This window comes from Loxodonta africana, chromosome 10 (genome assembly GCF_030014295.1).
Source record: "Loxodonta africana isolate mLoxAfr1 chromosome 10, mLoxAfr1.hap2, whole genome shotgun sequence".
NCBI lineage: Eukaryota > Metazoa > Chordata > Mammalia > Proboscidea > Elephantidae > Loxodonta > Loxodonta africana.
This window is the reverse complement of record NC_087351.1, coordinates 13,369,718-13,390,951: the sequence shown is the minus strand read 5'-3', so window position 1 is coordinate 13,390,951 and position 21,234 is coordinate 13,369,718. Positions and strand designations below refer to the sequence as shown.

General features: G+C 51.9%; 1 protein-coding gene across 1 annotated transcript; it reads right to left on the bottom strand.

The window, feature by feature from the left end:
* Positions 1–1,595: 1,595 nt before the first annotated feature.
* PLA2G4F (phospholipase A2 group IVF) lies at positions 1,596–20,592 on the bottom strand. The gene is made up of 20 exons (XM_064292117.1): positions 20,467–20,592; positions 19,166–19,238; positions 18,478–18,614; positions 18,245–18,373; positions 17,755–17,795; positions 17,415–17,457; positions 16,837–16,903; positions 11,460–11,629; positions 10,580–10,693; positions 10,319–10,356; positions 9,908–10,043; positions 8,419–8,555; positions 7,910–8,132; positions 6,712–6,826; positions 6,330–6,467; positions 5,706–5,813; positions 5,065–5,259; positions 4,629–4,795; positions 3,515–3,701; positions 1,596–3,188 (listed from the first exon to the last, which is right to left on the bottom strand). The coding sequence occupies exons 1-20, from the start codon at positions 20,575–20,577 to the stop codon at positions 2,965–2,967; spliced, it is 2,553 nt and encodes an 850-aa protein (XP_064148187.1). The 5' UTR covers positions 20,578–20,592; the 3' UTR covers positions 1,596–2,964.
* Between the last annotated feature and the right edge of the window lie 642 nt (positions 20,593–21,234).

Genomic DNA, 21,234 nt, shown 5'->3' with positions numbered 1-21,234 from the left:
GCCGCGACCGAGTGTCCTGGCTGGAACGCTGTTCTCCCCACTGCAATACCAGTCGCCGCCTCCCGGGGACTTCTCCTACCGGCTGCGTCCCACGCCGCCCGCGCGACCTGGCTGGTCCCCTTCCCGGGGTTAGTTCAGGGGGTGGAGCAACTCTCCGTGTTTATGGCGTACCTGCGTGCAGTCCAAATCCCTGCGGGACGGTTCCCCGGCTCGGATGCTGCTCTTTCTGCTCCAAGATCAGTCACTGCCTCCCGGGGACTTCTCCTACCGGCTGCGTCCCACGCCGCCCGTGGAACCGGCTGGTCCCCCTCCCGGGGTTAGTTCAGGGGGGTGGAGCAGGTCTCTGTGCTTGTGCCGTACCTGACTGGTACTCTGGCTCCAGGCTCTGGAAACTATCGCTGCTTCCCCGTATTAGTTCGTTCTCCGTCTCTAAATCTGTGTTTGTTGTTCAGGGTTCGTAGATTGTTATGTATGTGATCGATTCACTTGTTTTTCCGTGTCTTTGTTGTAAGAGGGATCCGAGGTAACGTCTGCCTAGTCCGCCATCTTGGCTCCGCCCCCCTCCATAGGGTTTTTATAGAGCACAGCTGCTAACCAAAAGGTTGGCAGTTTGAATCCACCATCTGCTCCTTGGAAACCCTATGGAGCAGTTCCACTCTGTCTTATAGAGTCACTATGAGTTGAAATTGGCTAAACCACTTGTGGAGTTTCCAAGGCTGTAACCTTTTGGAAGCACATCACCAGGCCTATCTTCCAAGGTGCCACTGTGTAGGTTTGAACTGCCAACATTTCATCTAGTAGTCAGCACTTAATTGTTTAGCGAACTGAAAAAGCAAGCTAAGAAAGTCCCTCAGAATGCAGCGCAAATAAAAAGATAGAAGGCGTAAAAACAAAGCATAGGGATCTAAAGATAGGTTCAGACATTCCTATATCCAACTAATAAAAGTTCCAGGTGAGGCAAAGGAGGCAGTGTTTGGAAAAAAAATGAGCAGAGAATTTCTTAGAACTTCAAAAAGACATGACTCCAAAAATTGAAAGAGCTCAACAATAAGTTTCTTTTTAAGCTCATACTTTAGAAAAATCATAGCGAAACTTCTGAAAATCAAAGAGGAAGATTAAGTCCTAAAAATCTGAGAAAGGTAAATTATCCACAACAGAAAGAGAATCCAACTGACATGAGGCTACTCATCAGCAAGATAAAACGTAATCGAAAGTACAGAGCTTTCCTGCATTCTGTGAGTCCTTCTGGCAAATTCTTAAACGTGAGGGGTAGAAGGAACCCCTGAATTTGTAACCAGTTGGTTGTAAGTGGGGTGGGGACCCCCAAGCTTGCAGCTGGTGTCTGAAGTGAAGGCAGTTTTATGAAGGGCTGTGCCTTTAATCAGAGCCTCGGTGGTGCAGGGGTTAAGAGCTCGACTGCTAACCAAAACGTTGGCAGTTTGAATCCACCAGCAGCTTCTTGGAAACCCTATGGGGGCAGTTCTACTCTATCCTATAGGGTCGTTATGAGGCAGAATCAACTCGATGGCACCAGGTTTGGTTTTTTGGTGCTTTTAATCAAGGAGCCCTGGTGGCACAGTGGTTAAACACTCAGCTGCTAGCCAAAAGGTAGGCAGTTCGAATCACCAGCTGCTTCGGGGGAGAAAGATATGGCAGTCTGCTTCCGTAACGATTACAGCCTTGGAAACCCTACAGTGTCACTATGAGTTGGAATTGACTCAATAGCAATGAGTTTCATTTTTGTTTTGGGGGGGATGCCTTGAATCTATGAACTCTGGTCTAACTCCTGTAGTCAGGGTCAGAAAGACTGCACTGTGGTGAACTGCATTGCAATTGGTGCCAGAAGGCATTTGAAAGGAGAGATGGGCGCAAACACAGGTCCCTCCTCACCTGGAGCAGGAGCCAAACTGGACAAGTCACCTTTGACTCTACCCCTTCCCCCTAATCTGCTTGGATTCCAGGTGCAATCCTGGTAATGTTTCCTTATCCCCTGGCTGATATCACCTCTGCGTCTTGGGAATAATTGGACCTAACCCCAAACCTAATCTCACCCTAAGTGGCATTGCTATACCTCCATGTGAATGACGGCCCCGCCAGCTCTGCCAAGCCACACCCTACTTTCTTCACAAACCTTGCTGGTCCTGGGGCCCTGAGGGTGGGGGTCACATAGCTGAAATGGAGACTTGCTGTGTGCAACTTTTCATATCTACGTGCATTTGTCTTGGGAGAGGGCCTGTGGCCTTAATCAGCTTTGTGAAAGGGTTCATGGCCCCGAATGGGGTACAAGACACTGGAGAAGAGTGTCACACCCCTTTTCACACTGGCGTGTAATGATCCATCCCATTAGAATGTAGACTCCTATTCATTTATTTGTCATATATTTGCTGAGGATCTACTATGTGCCAGCCCGGCTTTAGGCACTGGGGATACAGCAGTGAGCAAACAGACAAAATGCCTGCCCGCTCAGGCCTTACTTGCCAGGGGCCAGAGATACCCTGCGGCTATAGAGGCATTAAAGACGACGCATGGACTGGAGGCTCTCAGTAAACAAGGCACTGATGGTGGCCATGGTGATGACAATGATCAGAGCTCAGGTGCCAGCCCAGAGCTGCTCCAAAGTAAACCTCTTACTATTGAGCCCAGAGGCAGGAGCAGCACCTGTCATAGGCGGCAGCAATGAGGAGGGAGGAAAGGAGAGCCAAGGTGCCCCTCACCCCATGACAGCCCAAAGCATGGCCCTGGCCCTTGCTGCTCATGTCCAGCTGGAGGGCTGTGGGTCCAAGGCCAGGCCACCCTCCTCCCAGTTGGGAGCCAGAACCAGGCTCTTCTTCTCACAGTCAGGACGAGTGAGGTTTCCAGCAGACACGCCCCTGCTTGAAAGAGGAATTGTGGCACTTGGGGCGTGGAGAGCATGTGTGAGTGTGTCCCCTCTTCTCAATCACAGTCCTCAGACTCCAGCCCAGGTCAGCCCCCAGCCCTCTCCCCAGCCTGCTGCCGCCGGTCCAGAGCCAGCCGGAGAGCATGCCTCACGGTCTCTGCATTGTTCAGAACATTGTATCGACTCAGGGCCACCAGCCGAGCAAACACCTGGGGCTCATAGGTAAAGTTCATCATGCCATAGGGGGTGTCTGGCCTGTTGACGACAAAGTCCCCGAAGGCCTTCTCCTCAGCTGTTTGCCGCTCCACACCTGTGGGGGTGGGTAGAGGCCAGACTGGGCCACTCTGTTGAGCTGGCTGGGATCTGACAGCCCAGAAGCTTCCCTTAGCCCAGAACGCCTTGCTGGTTCTGTGTGGGCCCAACGGACCAGCACTCCCACTCAGGCCCATGTCTCAGCTCTCAGGGCCATCAGGAGGAGATGGCAGCCCAGTGTGGACAGTGAGGTCCAGGAAGCAGAGGGCAGCAGTGGTCCACCAGGCTCTCTGGGAGGCAGGCTTTTGGGTCCTCTCTGTGCACAGCACCCTATCACCGCCCCAAGGCTCCGTGAGTCAGACCATGCCCAGGGCTTCCCCTTACCTGGGGCCAGGTGTGTGCGAAAGCTGTGGTTGACGAGGGGGAAGTGCAACACAATGGGTGAGCGGGGGTCCTCAGCATTAGTAAACAAATAGCACTCGCGGGGTTCCTCCAAGTCCCCCGGACACACCACGATCTTGGGGAAGGGGATTCCCCGGTCCAGGCAGTACTTCTCTGTCATCTGTAAGACCTGGGCCAGGAGGAAAGTTATGATCCTGGCTGCCCTCCATCCCTACCCTGGCCCCCCACCCAGGACTTGCGGAGGAGGGACACACAGACCAAAGCTTCAATGCCAGCTCTGCCTCTTACTAGCTGAGTGACTTCGGGCAGATGGCGTGACCTTTCTCAGCTTCCTCATTTGTAAAATAAAAATGGGAGTAACTGTCTGGTGGCATTGCAGTGAAGATTAAAAGCAATCAAGGGCAGCACATAAATCCTCATTGGTCTCCCTGTTGTTCCTCCCCACAGCACCCACGGCTTTCCCTTCTCCAAGCCCTCCCTGCACCCTGCTTTGGGGGCTGATTTCCACTTCACAGGGTTGACACTGAGTGGCTACAGGCTGTCCGCACTGAAAGCTGCTCTGTTGATCATCCAGTCCCAGCCCTCATGTGGCCCAGGAGGAGGAGGCCAAAGAGAGAAGGGCTGGCCCAGTGGAGCAGCCAGGACCCACATCTACGTGGTGGAATCTGATTACCACCCTACAAAGGGTTCAGAGTTTGAGGAAGCCACCATTAGGGACTCCTTGAGGGAACCTGACAACTCTGTAACAAAGGAACAGCGAACCCGGACCCAGAAGAGGGCAGGGGACTCTGCAGTGTTGAGCAGGGTCTTCTGCTGACCAGGATAGAAGACTCCTGAGGACCTTCTTTAGTTTCTCCCTCCTCTAATCTCAGCAATTCTCCTCTTCTAACATGGGGAGACCACTACTGCTAACAGCGTTCAGAAGGTACTCACCCCACTCCCTGGTGGGGCCATCAGATGAGAACCCAGGTCTTCCAAGAAGGAAGGTTCCCAAACAGCAGCTAGGCCACTCAACAGAGGTTCGTTCTTCTCTTCCTCTCTCCCCGTCCACTCATTTCAGGAGCCCCCCACCCCACCCCAAATACACACACATCACCTCAAAAGGAGCATCCAAGGAGTAGTCAAAGGACAGGATGAGGTCCACAGCCCTCTGAGGCAGTAAAGCCAGTGGGAATGGAGAGTTGATGGCAAACCCCCCATCCACCAGGCACAGGCAGTCCCTCATGGGGGTGAGCTGGTTCGGGAAGGCATCTGGGTGTGAGTCTGCAAGGGACATGCGTGGATGGACAGGGACAACAGCCTCTGCTCTGCCCAGTCTGAGTGCCTTCTGTGCAAGTACCCCTTTCTCCATCCCCCACCCCCTTCTCTGACAGCCATTGGGGGTCTCCCACTCAGCCCCTCAGCCATGCCCTTCCAGCACAGTCATCAGAGTACTTCCCTGGGTCAAAAGCAACACTGGCCCCCAGTGATCCAGAGGCATGGGCAGGAAGAGGGACCCTGCCCACCGCCCGCCCGCCCAGGACAGTACTCACCTTTCCAGGCCATGAACTCCCTGCAAGCCACATAGTCCTTGTGTAGGCAGAGGCCCCGGGTGAAGTTAAAGTTCTCCGCAGAGGTAAAGCGGGAGGTAAACAAGTCCAGGACAGCCTGGGAGAAGGGCCCCTGGGGGGTGAAGAGCCTTGTGTGCAACTGGGAGGAGTCGTGCAGCCAGAGCTTCTGCGAGTCATCTAGGGTGGGAGGGCGGCACCAGTCACACAGAGCCAGAAGTGGCGCCCTCCTGTGTCCAGGAACCTCACAGCTCAAGGACCCCTCTGGCTGCCTCCACACCACAGCCACCCCACCAGCCAGCCTCCCCAGTCTCTGAACAGTGCCTCACAAACTTAACACAGAACCCTTTTAAATTACTTTTCTTTAATGTGCCCCATGTTTTAAAACCCGGCTATGAAATTGCATTTATTAAATAATAGATTACCTCCCACTCTTTTGAAAAATTAGAGTTGTAATATGTAAATGCCAACCAGGATGTCATCCATTAGACACTTTCTGAGAGGTTACTACGTGCCAGGTGCTAGACACAAGGGATGTAAAGGTGAATAAGGCGTGACCCTTCATACCTCTGCCAGGACCCCAGCTACTAGAAGGTGGTGTGGGAGGGTAGGGTCTCTGCCCTTACCCATGATGTTTACGCTGCCCCTGTACGAGTCCAGGAAGCTGAGGCCGGAGCCGGTGGTCTTCAGGAAGATCTCATTCAGGCTGGCCGCAAAGGCGCTGCCCCACATACCTAAGGAGACAGGCAGGGCCCGGGCCCCCACAACTCCCACCCTCTCCCTCCACCCCGTATCAGGGCCCAGTTTGGCTCTGTCAGACCTCTGCCTTCCCCAGGTGTTATGGATTGAATTGTGTCCCCCAAAAATATGTGTTATAAATCCTAACCCCTATGCCTGTGGTTATAATCTCATTTGGGAATGGGTTGTCTTTGTTATGTTAATAAGACAGGATTAGTGTAGGGTATTCTTGAGTCAATCTCTTCTGAAATGTAAAAGAGATTAAATAAGCAAGCAGAGAGGGAAGAGGATAGACCCCTTGCCACATGAAGATCACCAAGGAGCTAAGGAATAAAGACATTCCCCCAGGGCCAAGAGAGAAAAAGCCTTCCCCTAGAGCAGAGACCCTGAATTTGGACTTCCAAACTATGAGAGAATATATTTCTGTTTGTTAAGGCCATCCACTTGTGGTACTTCTGTTACAGCAGCACTAAACTAGATAACCAGACACTAGGCCTCCAGCCCAGACTCACCCTGCAGGTAGCAGATCCGGGGCTCTGGACGGGACCACATCAGCCGCCCCATGAAGAACTCAGAGCCGAAGAGTTCAGTGGGGACATAAGCCCCATACTTGGGGAAGCCGACCTCATAAGGGGTGAACTCACACCACTCTAGGGGCCCAAAGTGAAAGGAAAGTCAGCAGGGACTTCCCTCTAGGACCCCAGGGGCTCCCTGGCCCTTGCTCCTGAGCAGGAATCTTTGCCTTGCCAAGAGCAGGAGGCAGCAACCCCATTGCTCTCCAAGGCCCCTACATTTGGCCACCTCCCATCTGTACCCTGATAGCCCTGGCCCCTTACACCCTTCCTAGCGACTGTTTCCTGCACCTCCTCCCTTTGTCTCCAGAACCCCATGTACCCGCAAAGTCTTCCCCACTGATGTTGGTGCGGACGTTGACACTGGCATAAATGGGGTAAGGGTTCTGACCCTGGCTGACTGCCTCCTGCTGGTCAGACAGCTTGGCTGGGTTTTCCTGGGCAGGAGAGAAGGGAGGTAGCTTGGCCTTGGGAGTCCCTTTCTCCATCCCGATGGCCCGAGACCCAGCACTGTGCCCAGAGAGGGGCGTGGTGTGTCCACGAGAGAAACCCTGAGGGACAGGCTGTAGGCTGCAGCAGAGGGAAGGCAGTCCACGGTGGGCTTTGTGCAAACCCAGGGTGACTACAGGAACTCCTTTTTTGCCATTCAAGAAAGCATGTCTCTATATTTTTAAACAATTAAAAAAAGAAAGCACATCAAAATGCATGGCAGTTAGAGTGACGTTGTTAAAGGAATAACTGAACAACCTTCTCATTTATTTAAAAGGTAAATTAGGAAGCTTGAGTTTCTGTTTATGGTGATGGAAAATCTGGCAGCGGATATTGGTGATGGTTGTAGAGACGGATGGAACTGGTGTCACTGAAATGTACACGCGGAAAATGTTGAATTGGCTAATGTTGTGTTATGTATATTTTCACAAGAAAAAAAAAGTAAATCCTAGAAAACATGGATTATTTACCTGGGAATGAGAAACCGCTTCCGATACACATTCATAACTGACAGCCACGCACCGGGGGTCAGGGCCCCCAAGGCTGAGCGCCACGGCTCTGAATCTGCGCATTTCCCAGCAGACGCCGGGCCTGCAGTTCCAGGGACAGCCGCCAGGGGGCGTGAGCCATGGCGGCCTTGGCCAATGAGCATTACATGGTGCTGTCCTGCCTCAGCTGCCTCCGGAATCACTTGCGACACTACTTTGAAAGCATAGCCATGCTAGGGCCTTACCCTAACCTTACCCTAGACCAGCTGAAATCAGGCATGGGTGCTTTTGAAAAGCTGCGTATGTGATTCCAATACGCAGTCAGCGCTGAGAACTGCAAGCCATGCCCTCCGCGCCCCCTCCCCCCCGAAAGGTGACGTGGTGTCAGCCCACCCTGGGATCTCGCCCCTTCCCCCCAGGGGAGCTCGGACCGCAGGGCCAGCTTTGTAAATCTCGGGTCTCAGCCTGGGGCCGGAGGCAGAACCTCGGGCTGGGGGAGCAGGGATAGAGAGGACCCACGTTCACTGCCTGCTCTCCTCTTACCTCCTGGTACAGGAAATACTCCACAAGGAGGCCCCACAGGTCGATGAGGGAAACGCTGTGGCCGCTGCTTTCACGGGCTCCCAGTTCCTGGGCGTAGTACTGCAGCCGCTCTGTGGACACTGCCCCCATCTTGCTGCTGCAGACTCGGGCCTGGGCACGCTCAATGGGGCCCTGCAAGGCCACGTGGGACCAGGCTGGGTCACTGTAGAGGGTGGACATGCACCTGGGGATGGAGGGCGTGCCTGTGAGCTAGCGGCCGGCGGGCGGGCGTGGGGAGGCAGGGGCGGTACAGCAATGGGAAGGAGGGGGGCAGGAGTCTATGAGAGACCCCTCCTCCCCCATCACCTACCCCCACTGCTGGGACCACCCACTCAGAAAGTCCCTTATTGTCCCTCCTGAAACCCTTGGTTGTAGGATCCCAGGCCCTCCTGGGGAACTCCATCAGATCACCAGCTCATGTCCCTCCCCCTTCAACACCCTACTCTGCACCCCACTCCCACCTTACTCACCAGGTGGACCCAGAGACACCACTGAGGTAGGTTACAGTGTCCAGGAAGCCCAGCTCCTGCAGCCCTGCCAGGCTGCCGTACAGGGAAGACATGGCTCGTGTTCCACCCCCGGAACCCAGCACAGCCACCACAGGCACCTGGGACACAGTAATAACAATGACAACCACCACCACCATCATCTCCATACATGTCGGACATTATTCAAAGTGCCTTACGTATGTTATCTCATCAGTCCTCACAGCAGCCCAACCAGATCTCATTTCACAGGTGAGGGAACAGCCACAGGACAGTTCGAAGCTGTGCCCAAGACGGTGCAGCCAGGAAGTGGTGAGCTGGATTCAAACCCAGGCAGTCTGGCTCTGTTTCACCAGGGAGGGTACATATCACCCAAACCAGCTAGCACAGCATTTCTCAACCCAGGCACTACTGACATTTTGGACCAGACAATTCTTTGTCGTGGGGGCTTGTCCCACGTGTTAAAGGATGTTTCTTTAGCGGCTTCCCTGGCCTCTGTCCACTACATTCTAATAGTAGGACCCTTTCCCCTCTCATGACAATAAAAAATGTCTCCAGACATTGCCAAATGTCCCCTGGGGGGCCAAAATGACTCCCAGTTGAGAACCACTAAGCAGAAGTGACCAAGACCACCAAGCAACCTGGACACGTGAGGTGCCCGGACACGTGAGGTGCCTGGACACGTGAGGTGCCCTGATGTTAAGGTCCTCTTCAGGACCAGAGGGGCCTGGTGGGATCAGACTGAAAGCTTCTGGTGGCTCAGCTTCTCCATGAGGCGTTGGCTGAGTTACCTCAGATGCTTGGTTCCTTTCCAAGTCTCTTTTCTTCTCCTGTCTTGAAAAAAATGCTCCCTGGCAGCTGCTCACAGAGGGCCCTGTTCCTTCAGAGCACAGGATGTGACAGGGCTCCTGTGGGCAGGGACTGTGCCCTCTTCACCCTCCACCTGTAGAGTGGGTGTCTGACACAGAGTAGACCAGTTGCTCTCAACTTAATTCTGACTCATGGTGACCCCGTGTGTCAGAGGAGAACTGTGCTCCATGGGGTTTTCAGTGACTGATTTTTGGGGAGTAGAGCACCAGGCCTTTTTTCTGAGGTGCATTGGGTGGACTCAAGCCTCCAACCTTTTGGTTAGCTGCTGAGCACCATTAACTATTTGTACCACCTAGAGCGATATTCAGACACAGAGACATAGGGGAAGATGGCCACGTGAAGACGTAGGCAGAGATTCGTGTTATGCTGCCACAAGCCACGGAATTCCTGGGGCCACCAGAGGTTGGAAGAGGCAAAGAATTCTCCCCTAGAGCCTTCTGAGGGAGGATGGGCCTGCTGATACCTGGATTTTGGGCTTCTGTTTCCAGAACTATGAGAGAACAAATTTCCCTCATACTGATTTTGTGGTATTTTGTTATTTTAAACCACCTGGTTTGTGTTACTTTGTTACAGCAGCCCACAGGGAGTTAACACAGTTCCATACCTGGTCACTGTCTGGAGCCCCACTGAGTCCCAGCACCTGCTGCAGGCCCTTGGACACCACCTGCTTCCTCTTGTCCAGAAACTCCTGCTCCCCGTCACAGAGGTCAAAGCCAAGGCGCAGGTCAAGGTCCCCAGAGCTGCCTCAGGAGGAGTGCGGGTGGGAGATGAGGGCTAGGTAACTTCCACGGAGGAGGGACTCAGACCAAGCCCATTTTTCACAGGAGCAGACCCACACTCTGTGGACCCTCTTCAGAAAGATCCCAAGGGCTTCCCGCCAGAGCCAGAAATGGAGAGGGAAAGAAATGGTTCCCATGGCCTGAGCCAGGTGGCCAGGAGAGCAGAACACAATGGGGCACGTCCCTACACCTGTGGCCAAGCCCCAAGAGGCCTTCTTCTTGAAGCCTCTCCTCACCTCATTTCTGCCTTCACACTCAGCGCCACCTCCTGGCCCTGAAAGACACAGCAGCCCCGTGCCTGAGCACCCTCCTTCGGGTGAAGCTGCTCTCCCACAGGACAGCCCCTGTTGCTCTGGTAAGTTGGGCCCAGATGTGGACACCACGGCTGAGCTCCGGCTGGTTTGATGCTGACCATTGAAGGGTCCCTTCCCCAGGTCTCTCCTGGTGGGCACAGAGCAGGGGGAGGGGGTCCCTCTAGCACCCAGGCAGAGCCTTACCTCCCCCAGGGCCACGAAGCACTGCTCCTCCTGGCCTAGGGGCAAAGAGGAGAGCAGGATACTCCCCTCGCCCAGATTGCTGGCCTGGGACTCCAGCTCAGCACTCGGGCCGCTCTGCAAACAAAACAAGCAAGGTAAACCAAAGACTCAAGGGAGCAATTAGTCCAAAGGACTAATGGACCACATGAACCACAGCCTACACAACCCCCAGACCAGAAGAACTAGATGGTGCCCAGCTGCCACTTAGACTGCTCTGACTGGGATCACAGGAGGGTCCTGGACAGAGTGGGAGAAAAACTGTAGAACAAAAAATCATATTCACAAAAAAGACCAGACTTACTGGTCTGACAGAGACTGGAGGAACCCCTGAGACTAGGCCTTAAGACACGCTTCCGGCATGGAACTAAAGCCATTACCGGAGATCACCTTTTAGCCAAACCACAGACGGTCCCCTAAAATAAATAGTAACACTTGAGAGGAATGTGTGCCCCTTAGAACAATCAGTTATATGAGATCGAAGGGGCAACATCTGCCCAAAAACAAAGATGAGAAAGCAGGAAGGGGTAGAAAATCAGGAGGAAAGGCAATGGGGAAGCCAGGGCAGAATTGAGGAGAGTGCTGACACGTTGTGGGGAATGAAATCAATGTCATGGAATACTTTATGTACAAACTATTGAATGGGAAACAGATTTGCTCTGTAAACTTTCACCTAATGCGCAATAAAAATGAAAAAACAAAAAACACCAAAGGAGCTCTCCAGAGTGGAGGCGAATGGACCTCCATGGCACTCTGACGCTCCTCTAGACTGGATGGATCCTGTCATCCAGCCCTTACCCATGGGACAGGACTCCAGCCTTACTGGGGTCATGGCCTCACTCACCTGCAGGATGGTGAGCTTCTCTCCCAGCTCCACATCCAGCCTGGAGCTTAGCACTGGGTTCACGTGGAAGGTAAAAGTGGGCGGGAAGCCCAGCTCCACAGCAGGCTGCAGAGGCAAGAGCTGTGGCTTCTCGTAGGCGCCAGGCACTGCCAGCTGGATGTGCCGATGGCCTGAGAACAGAAGGCCCAGGTGAGGGGTGAGAGAGGGTGTGTCTGTGTGGATCAGCACTCCCTGGCATTGCAACTCCTGCTAAAGGCATCAGGAAGGACTCTTGGGGTCCCATTACCTGCCCTGATCAGAACGGGGAGACACACAAGTGCCTAGGGAAGGGGGCAGTTACAGAGCCAGACCATGGCCATGAGTGAGGAGGGAGCAGACCTCTATCCTACAGCAGGCTGGCTGATGACTTTCAGACTGAGATATTAATTATGTTTATTTACTTATATATATGATAATAATTTAATTATTATATAGTATTAGTTATTTTTTTTTATTAGTTATAGCTATACCATTTTTTTTTACATGTTGCTATAAACAAAAATTAGCATAGCACACTTACAAAAATACCTCGCTGGCAAACAAACACAGAAGGTGCACATTATTTGTGTAAAATATGGTATTTAAAAAGCACCAAACCCATTTCCACTGAGTGGATTCTGACTCATGTCGACATCCAGTGTTAGAGCTGAACTGCTCCACAGGGTTTCCTTGGCCGTAACTGTGGTGGCCCAGGTCACTAGGCCTTTCTCCCAGGGCGCTGCTGGGTGGCTTCAAACGGCCAACCTTTCAGTCAGTAGACGAGCACAAACCATCTGCACCACCCAGGGACATGCCATAATAAATAATTTCCTTATTTATATAATTAATGAATAATTTATATATAACTTATATTACATACGGAGCCCTGGTGGTGCAGTGGTTAAGAGCTTGGCTACTAACCAAAAGCTCAGCAGATGGAATCCACCAGGCGCTTCTTGGAAACCCTATAGGGCAGTTCTGCTCAGTCCTATAGGGTGACGATGAGTCGGAATCGACTCGACGGCAACAGTTTTGGTTTTTGGTTTTATGTGTATTATGTTGTTGTTGTTGTTAGGTACCGTCCAGTCAGTTCTGACTCCCAGCGACCCTATGCACAACAGAACAAAACGCTGCCCGGTCCTGTGCCATCCTTACAATCGTTGTTATGCTTGAGCTCATTGTTGCAGCCACTGTGTCAATCCACCTTGTTGAGGGTCTTCCTCTTTTCCGCTGACCCTGTACTCTGCCAAGCGTGATGTCCTTCTCCAGGGACCGATCCCTTCTGACAACTTGTCCAAAGTATGGAAGACGCAGTCTCGCCATCCTTGCCTCTAAGGAGCATTCCGGCCGCACTTCTTCCAAGACAGATTTGTTCGTTCTTTTGGCAGTCCATGGTATATTCAATATTCTTTGCCAATGCCACAATTCAAAGGCGTCAACTCTTCTTCGGTCTTCCTTATTCATTGTCCAGCTTTTACATGCATATAATGTGATTGAAAATACCATGGCTTGGGTCAGGCGCACCTTAGTCTTCAGGGTGACATCTTTGCTCTTCAATGCTTTGAAGAGGTCCTTTGCAGCAGATTTGCCCAGTGCAATGCGTCTTTTGATTTCTTGACTGCTGCTTCCACGGCTGTTGATTGTGGATCCAAGTAAAATGAAATCCTTGACAACTTCAATCTTTTCTGCGTTTCTCATGATGTTGCTCATTGGTCCAGTTGTGAGGATTTTTGTTTTCTTTATGTTGAGGTGTAATCCATACTGAAGGCTGTGGTCTTTGATCTTCGTTAGTAAGTGCTTCAAGTCCTCTTCACTTTCAGCAAGCAAGATTGTGTCATCTGCATAAACGCAGGTTGTTAATGAGTCTTCCTCCAATCCTGATGCCCCGTTCTTCTTCATATAGTCCAGCTTCTCGGATTATTTGTTCAGCATACAGATTAAATAGGTATGGGGAAAGAATACAACCCTGACGCACACCTTTCCTGACTTTAAACCAATCAGTAACCCCTTATTCCGTCAGAAAAACTGCTTCTTGATCTATGTAAAGGTTCCTCGTGAGCACAATTAAGTGTTCTGGAATTCCCTTTCTTTGCAGTGTTATCCATAGTTTGTTATGATCCACACAGTCGAATGCCTTTGCGTAGTCAATAAAACACAGGTAAACACCCTTCTGGTATTCTCTGCTTTCAGCCAGGATCCGTCTGACATCAGCAATGATATCCCTGGTTCCACGTCCTCTTCTGAAACTGGCCTGAATTTCTGGCAGCTCCCTGTCAATATACTGCTGCAGCTGTTTTTGAATGATCGTCAGCAAAATTTTGCTTGCGTGTGATATCGATGTTTATGCATTCTATTTCATTTTTGACGATTTCCAGTTTTCCTAGATTCATACTTCGTACATTCCAGGTTCCAATTATTAATGGATGTTTGCAGCTGTTTCTTCTCATTTTGAGTCATGCCACATCAGCAAATGAAGGTCCCGAAAGCTTTACTCCATCCACGTCGTTAAGGTCGACTCTACCTTGAGGAGGCAGCTCTTCCCCAGTCATCTTTTGAGTGCCTTCCAACCTGGGGGGCTCATCTTCCAGCACTATATCAGACAATGTTCCGCTGCTATTCATAAGGCTTTCACTGGCTAATGCTTTTCAGAAGTAGACCGTCGGGTCCTTCTTCCTAGTCTGTCTTAGTCTGGCAGCTCAGCTGAAGCCTGTCCTACACAGGTGACCCAGCTGGTATCTGAATACCGGTGGCATATCTTCCAGCATCACAGCAACACACAAGCCCCCCCAGTACGACAAACTGACAGACATGTGGGGGTATTATATCATATATAATATTTATATTATAATTAATATAATTATATTTTATATAATACATATAAGTTAATATGTTGTTGTTAGGTGTCATCAAGTTGATTCTGACTCATAGTAAACCTATAGGACACAGTAGAACTGCCCCATAGGGCTTCCAAGGAGCTGCTGGTGGATTCGAACTGCCGACCTTTTGTTTAGCAGCCGAGCTCTTAACCACTGTGCTACCAGGGCTCCTTATAATATAATATAGTATTATAATATAATTATAATATAGCATGTAATTATAAATATAATATACTGTATAATATTTATATAATACATAAATATATTGATATAATATAATAAATATATAACATTACATGATTTTATTTAATTAATAAATATAATTTGTGTATTTATTAATTCTATAAATTATACATAAAATACATTAATATAATAAATATATAATTGATATATTTATTAATAACAAATGATCATTATATTACAGTTTTCAACTGAAACCTTGCCCCTCTCTCGCCCCCATTCAAGGTCTGTGCTCACTGCTGTGGGGAGGTGTGTGGTCGAGAAAAAATACAAATACACTGCAAGTCATTCTGGGCTTGGTTTCCAGAAGTGTCAGACCTTGGGATAACTTAGAGGGTTTGGAGAGGAAGTAGAAGAAAAAGGGGGGATTCGTGGGTACAGAGAGAATGTGTGTCTTGGAGGAACAGGGGAGCCAGCTCAGGCTGGAAGGTGAACCCCAGCTGGGAGGAGGCCAAGAGAGAGATCTGAGGGCCAGGGAGCAGCAGGGACCCTGCCCTGCTTCCTAGCGGCTTTCTGGGGAAGGAGGCAAGACCCCAGAGGCAAAATCTGTGCATGACATCCAGGCCAAGGGACCATAGACAATCTCACAAAAGATTCACAGACCCTAAGTGGGACATGGGAGCAACAGAGACCTAAGGCTGTCTTGGGGACCAGGGATGGCAGATGCTCAAAAACAGGGATCCAGATGGGACCCCTCTCTCTATGCACCCAGAGACTTGGCATTGCCCTGGGGTGGAAGGGATTTATAGGAAATAAGGAAACGTTTCACACCAAGGTCGAGGGCCTGGGATTGATATGTGCCATTCATAAATGGAGCCCTGGTGTCACAATAGTTAAGTGCTCAGCTGCTAACCGAAAAATCGGCAGTTCAAACCCACCAGCCGCTCTGCGGGAGAAAAGACCGGCGATCTGTTCCTGTAAAGAATTTGGCTTGGGAAACCCTATGTGACAGCTCTACTCTGTCTTATAGGGTGGTGATAAGATGGAATCAACTCGATGACACACAACAACAATATTCCTAGGAAGAAAAAACATAATCTCTAGTTTAAGAGAATGGCCCTGAGGCATCACAGACCTGGGTCTGTCCAGGCTCTACCACTATATAGGCTGTGCGGTCTTAAGTGAGTTGCTTCTTTGAGCCTCTGTCTCATGAATGAAAAACAGCTGCTGTCACATGGACTGATTCATGGCGACTCTAGCAATAGAACTGTGGAGAATAACTGTACCTACCTTGTGGGGTTGTTATGTGGATTAAAAGATAAAACACGTGTAAAAGGCTCAGCACGGTGCCTGACTCACAGTAAGTGTTCAGTGTTACCTGGGCAGGACTCATGCCGTGGGCTCAGGCTCTCAGCCCTGGAAGGTCCCTGGGCCATCCAGACGGCCTACGCTCCAATCCCCGCCGCCATCAGAATCCCTCCTCCTAAGTGGCTACCCTCTGAGGAAGATGGCCTTGATGGCCCCAGTTCTTCACTCCTCCCTGTTTTCTCACTCTTTGCCAAGTGACTTTTCCGTTCCTACCACTGAAGAAGCTGAGTATATTCCCTGACCACCAACTCTGGGCTCAGCCATGTGACTTGTTTTGTCTAACGAAATGTTAGTCACTGATCGTTATGAGACCAAAGCTATGAAATGCACTTGCTCAATTGGGCTTGCTCTCTTGCACCTCTGCCATTGCCTTAAGAACATGCCCAGGCTAGTCCACTGGGGGCAGGAGGTGAATGAAAGATACATGCGGCAGAGCCAGGTCCCCCAGCCAAGCCCAGCCTAGCTCAGCCAAATCTCAGCTGAGCACCAGATGTGGGGGTGAAATGAAAGTTTACTGTTGGGTGCCACTGAGATTTTGTGGTTGCTTGTTGTACAGTGGAAACTCTGGTGGCATAGTGGTTAACAGCCATGGCAGCTAATCAAAAGGTCAGCAGTTTGAATCCACCAGCCACTCCTTGAAAACTCTATGGGGCAGTTCTATTCTGTCCTATAGGTTTGCTATGAGTCGGAATGGACTCTATGGCAATGGGGTTTTGTTGTTGTTGTTGTTGTACAGCAGTGGTTTGACTGACACAGCCTTTATGCTTGAACACTTCCAGGGACAGGAAATTCACTACTTCCAGGGGCAACTCATTCCATCCCTGGTCAGCTTTGAGCAGTAAAAACTTCAAGAAATTCCTCTCCCAGAACCCATCTCCCTGAAATCAGTACTGCCAGCCCCCAGGAAAGAAGGCAAGGCCACTGACCAGACTCACCATACTCTCGATGTAGGGCTGTTCCATGTTCCCCAAGGGTGCCCTGGATTCTCAGACAGGGCTGAGCCTGAGGGAATAGAGGCCTGTGGGAGTCAACAGTCCCAGGGTCTTCCACATGGCTCAAGCCAGGATGCAGGGAGACAGGAGTATCTGAAGGAGGGTCCAGGTAACAACCTTCCCAGGGCCTGTCCCTTATAGGCAGGGGCTCTGCAGCTGGCCCCAAGGTTGTACTCAGCCCCTCCTCCCAGGACTCAGGGGAAGTGGCCCCTGGAGGGAAAGGGGGTGGGGTAGAGACCATGATGGTGGCGCCTTCACAGCCAGTGCCCCAAGTAAGAAGTGTGCTGTGGCATTTGAGGTCTATATCACCTTGAGGTGGGAAGGCTGGGCTCTGGGCTGTGCATCCAGGTGTGAGGAGCTTATTGCCCCTCATCCCTGTAGACCCTTCTAGCACGTCTCCCTCTGAGGAGAGGTTGAGTCTTTTTCAGAGGCTAGAGGCTAGGTACAGTTGGGCTAAGTCATGGACACCTCATTGCCCCCTCCCAGCCCTGGGAAGCCCCAAGCTGTCCTTCCCTACTCACCACCAGGACCCCATTGGTGATGACTTCAGACGCAGGCACCTGGCTGCAAAGGATGAGGGGCTCATGGAACATCTGACCCCCTCATTGGCCACCTCCTGGTGGCTGTTACTATAATGATGTGGCCACAGCAGCTGGAAGAGCCTGGGGAGCATGGTCAGGCTTGGGGATAGGGTGAGCCTATCGGCCAACACTCAAATGGGTGTCAAGCTCAGGCCATCTCCTCTCAGGCCAGGCCTGCAAGGCCAGCACGGGGCACGGCGACTGGCAGTGGGTGCTGCCGTGACTCAGACTTCACATGTCTCAGACCAAGCAGGAGGGTGTAGGCGCCCCCTGGACTCACCTCTCCTCCAGAACAAATTCCACTTGCAGCTCTTGTGAATCCTAGATGATGGGGGACAGGGCAGTACCAGTTTACAAAGGGATCAGGAAGTCTTGGGGACTGTCCCTCCCCAAGCTTGGTGTCACTGCCCCCCAGCTATGCTCCAGGAACCAGAAGAGGAGGCTGTTGTGGCTGCTCACGGGCACAGGAGTGGCAGAGCATCTCTACACAGAGTCTCACTCATTCATTCAAAAATGTGTGCCAGGCTATGTACTAGACACAGACGTTTCAGCAGTGACTGAGACAAAGGTCTGCCCTCATGGAGCTCACCTCCTGGTTTCACACAGGGAAGAAGTATCTGAGAAAACCTTTATGGGGTCAGTGCTGCAGATGGAGGAGTGTCTGTCTTGGAAGTCTGGACCGTGCTGACCAGAAGGCGCTCATCAGCACTCCAGCTCTAGCACTCCTCCCCTTAAGCTTGGCTCACCGTTGGCACAGTGGGGAGGCTCACCTTGTGGTTGAGTGAGAAGGTGTGCCTGTGCGGTTGGCCTGGCTTGAGGCTCCTCAGGTCAAACAGGAGCAGGGAGAGTCGGTCACTGCCCAGGACATCCTTGTCATAGAGGGTGAGCTCCAGGACGTTCTAGGAACAGAGCAGGTGGGAGGCCCGAGCCTGAGACAGGCTGGAGGATGACACCCCAGAAGAGCTGTCTCCCTCTGCAGCCCCCGCCCCTCGCTGACCCTCACCTTCACAGCACCATGGACCTGGTAGTGGAAGGTCTCATTCCACTCCGGGTCACTGCAGTTGGCCACCGTCTTTGTCTGGGCGGTGCTGGGGGACGCTGTGGGTAGCCAGAGTTGCACATAGCAGTCAGCTTTGGACACTGCAGGTGAGATAGGGGAGGGAACTGAACGGGTTTCCTGGAGGAGGCTGGGGCAGCAGGGGGAGGAGCAGGAGCACAGCGGGGAGAGGAGGCCGCCCCCATGGGGGGTGTGCTGGGGAGATGGGGAACAGCCGTTGGTGCCCCATCAGTCTATCTTGGCCAGTTATACCACCCATTCAACTGAATGAAGCCAGAAGCCCTGCAGTTACCCATTGAAAAGACCACGTGGCAGCCCAGACCATTGAGTAGTTCCTGGAAACTGCCTCATTCAAGCACTAAGATCGCTCCCTGGGTGCTGGAATGATGAGCTCCTGGAGAGCAGCTGCGGACTTGCAGGCGAGTGGGGCCCACACTCCCACCTGGGCTCACACTGCTCCACTCTTGGACTGCACAGGCCCCCTCCAGCCCCAGCCACCCATCCAGAGCGTCACTGGGCTCCCTCCACAGTCCCTCCACCCCCACCCCCAACATCCCCAATCAGGCCTGCCTCCACTGAGCTCAGGGGAGGCCCCAAGGACAGGAAGGGGAGGGTGGAGATGAGAGTCACTCACGCAGGTCTGTGTCCCGGATGTTCCTGGCCCTCAGCACCTTCACCTGGAGGTCATAGTATGGGTGGGTTTCCTGCTGAAACAACAGAGCTCTGGGGGCTCAGTGTGTGGAAGCCTGGCCTGGGCCTCATCTCCTCCCTCAAGTAGGGCCCAGCTGGGGATTCCCCAGCCCCACCCCACTGAAGAGCAGCGGCTGGCCAAGGGTCACGGATGTAGTTGTGCTGGGGACCGGGGGCACCTAGGCAGGGCCCAGGCGTTGGAAGTCCACACTGGTGACAAGCCTGGACCCTGGAATCAATAGAGCCTGGGTTCAAATCTAGACTCTGCCATAGACTAGTTGAGCGGCCTGGGGCAATATGTAATTTTTCTATGATTCATTTTTCCCATGGATCAAGTGGGGGATATAATGATAATCTCACAGAGTCATGCCAAGTTTTAAGTGAGAATTTGTATGAAATGTCTGAAATAAATGCACAAAATAAGTAGCCGTTGGTACTCGTTGCTGTTATTATTCACCACAAATTCACAGCTCCTTCAGACTACAGTGTAGCTTGAGAGCAGAAGTAGGAGCTGGAGCTAAGTGCTTAAGGAGATTAAATATTAAAAGAGAAAGTTGTGATCCACCCCACCCCAGCTCCCCGACAAAGAAAGGCCGCCCGGGAGGCAACAGGCAGTTGAAGGGAAGCCAAGAGCTGCCCAACTTACACAGTTCTGACCAGTCACTAGCATCAACTACAGCCTCCTCGGGGTGAAAATTTTTGTTAGTTACTGTCAAGTTGATTCCGATTCACGATGACCCCATGTGTATCAGAGTAGACCTGTACTCTATAGGGTTTTAAAGGCTTGTGAACTTTTGGAAGCAGATCGCCAGGCCCGTCTTCCTAGGCACCTCTGGGTGGGTTTGAACTACCGCCCTTAAGGCTAGTAGCCAAGCATTTAAGCGTTTGTGCCACTCAGTGACTCCCAGAGTGAAACCATCCCCTTAAAATCCCAGCAAACTTCTCATAGCTTCTTCTCCCCATAGACTCTACAGCCAAACTGAGGTATTCTGGCAAAAAATTACCAGTGTGAGTTCAGAGGACCTCACCATCCATTCCCTAATTGGGGTGGGGGGATTATTTTCAAGAGCTGAGGTCTTGGCCAACCTCTCTAATTTAAGCTCTGCAGGGTTGTCTGGAACAAGTAGGTCCCACCCCAGATCAAAATCCAGCACCATGGCATTAATACTTAATCTCTGTCCTCAAAGGCACCAGTCTCCCAGGACTTCTCCAGGCCATAGTTCCCAGTGAGATCTGGTACTTTACCTGCCAGTGTCTCCACTGAGGTCCTTTCTTCTCTCTCTTCCGCAGCAGCACTGCCCCCAAGAGGGGCAGCCCCCTGCCCGCCAGCCACCTTGGCCAGAGTGCCCAGAGCATGGCTGGGCAGCCCAGTGCCGGCAGGAACCCTGATTCCCAGAGCCACCCTGCTCTCGTCTGGCTGCGCGCCCTGCCCGCTCAGGTCGGACAGGTAGCACTGGCGTGAGGAGGGCGGGGCTGGGCTGTTGCACTGTGGAGTCAGGGCTGCATGACCCGCAGGAGCTGGAGGTGGGGTCTGAAGTGCTCCAGGAAGTGACTGGAGCCCAATTTCCTCTCAAGCAAGAGGCAGTTCCAAGACAATAGCCCTCTCCCCAAGGGGATGAGAAGCTAGCGTTGTGGTTCCCAAACCTGGCTGTTTGTGAAAAATAGATACCTGAGCCCTATCCCCAGTCTGATTTAGTGTGTTCCCAGGTGTTCCTATTTCCAACAAGGATCTATGGAGCAGCAATTGGCAAGTGCTGGGTCAGGGACAAGTCTACTGGTATTGAAAAAGCCTAAAACCATCTGCCTTTCAAGTGCTACCTTCCCCACAGCCTCACAGAAGTGTGGAATCTCTGGTTTACCGTTTCAACTGGCCTCAAAGGTGTTTCTAATCACTCATGGGCTCCCTCATGTCATTCCCATTTACTGAGAACCTGCTGTGTCAGATCTGTACTAGGCCCTGGAACACAAAGGTGAGGAAGGCCCACCTCCTAGATCATAGAAACACCTGCATGG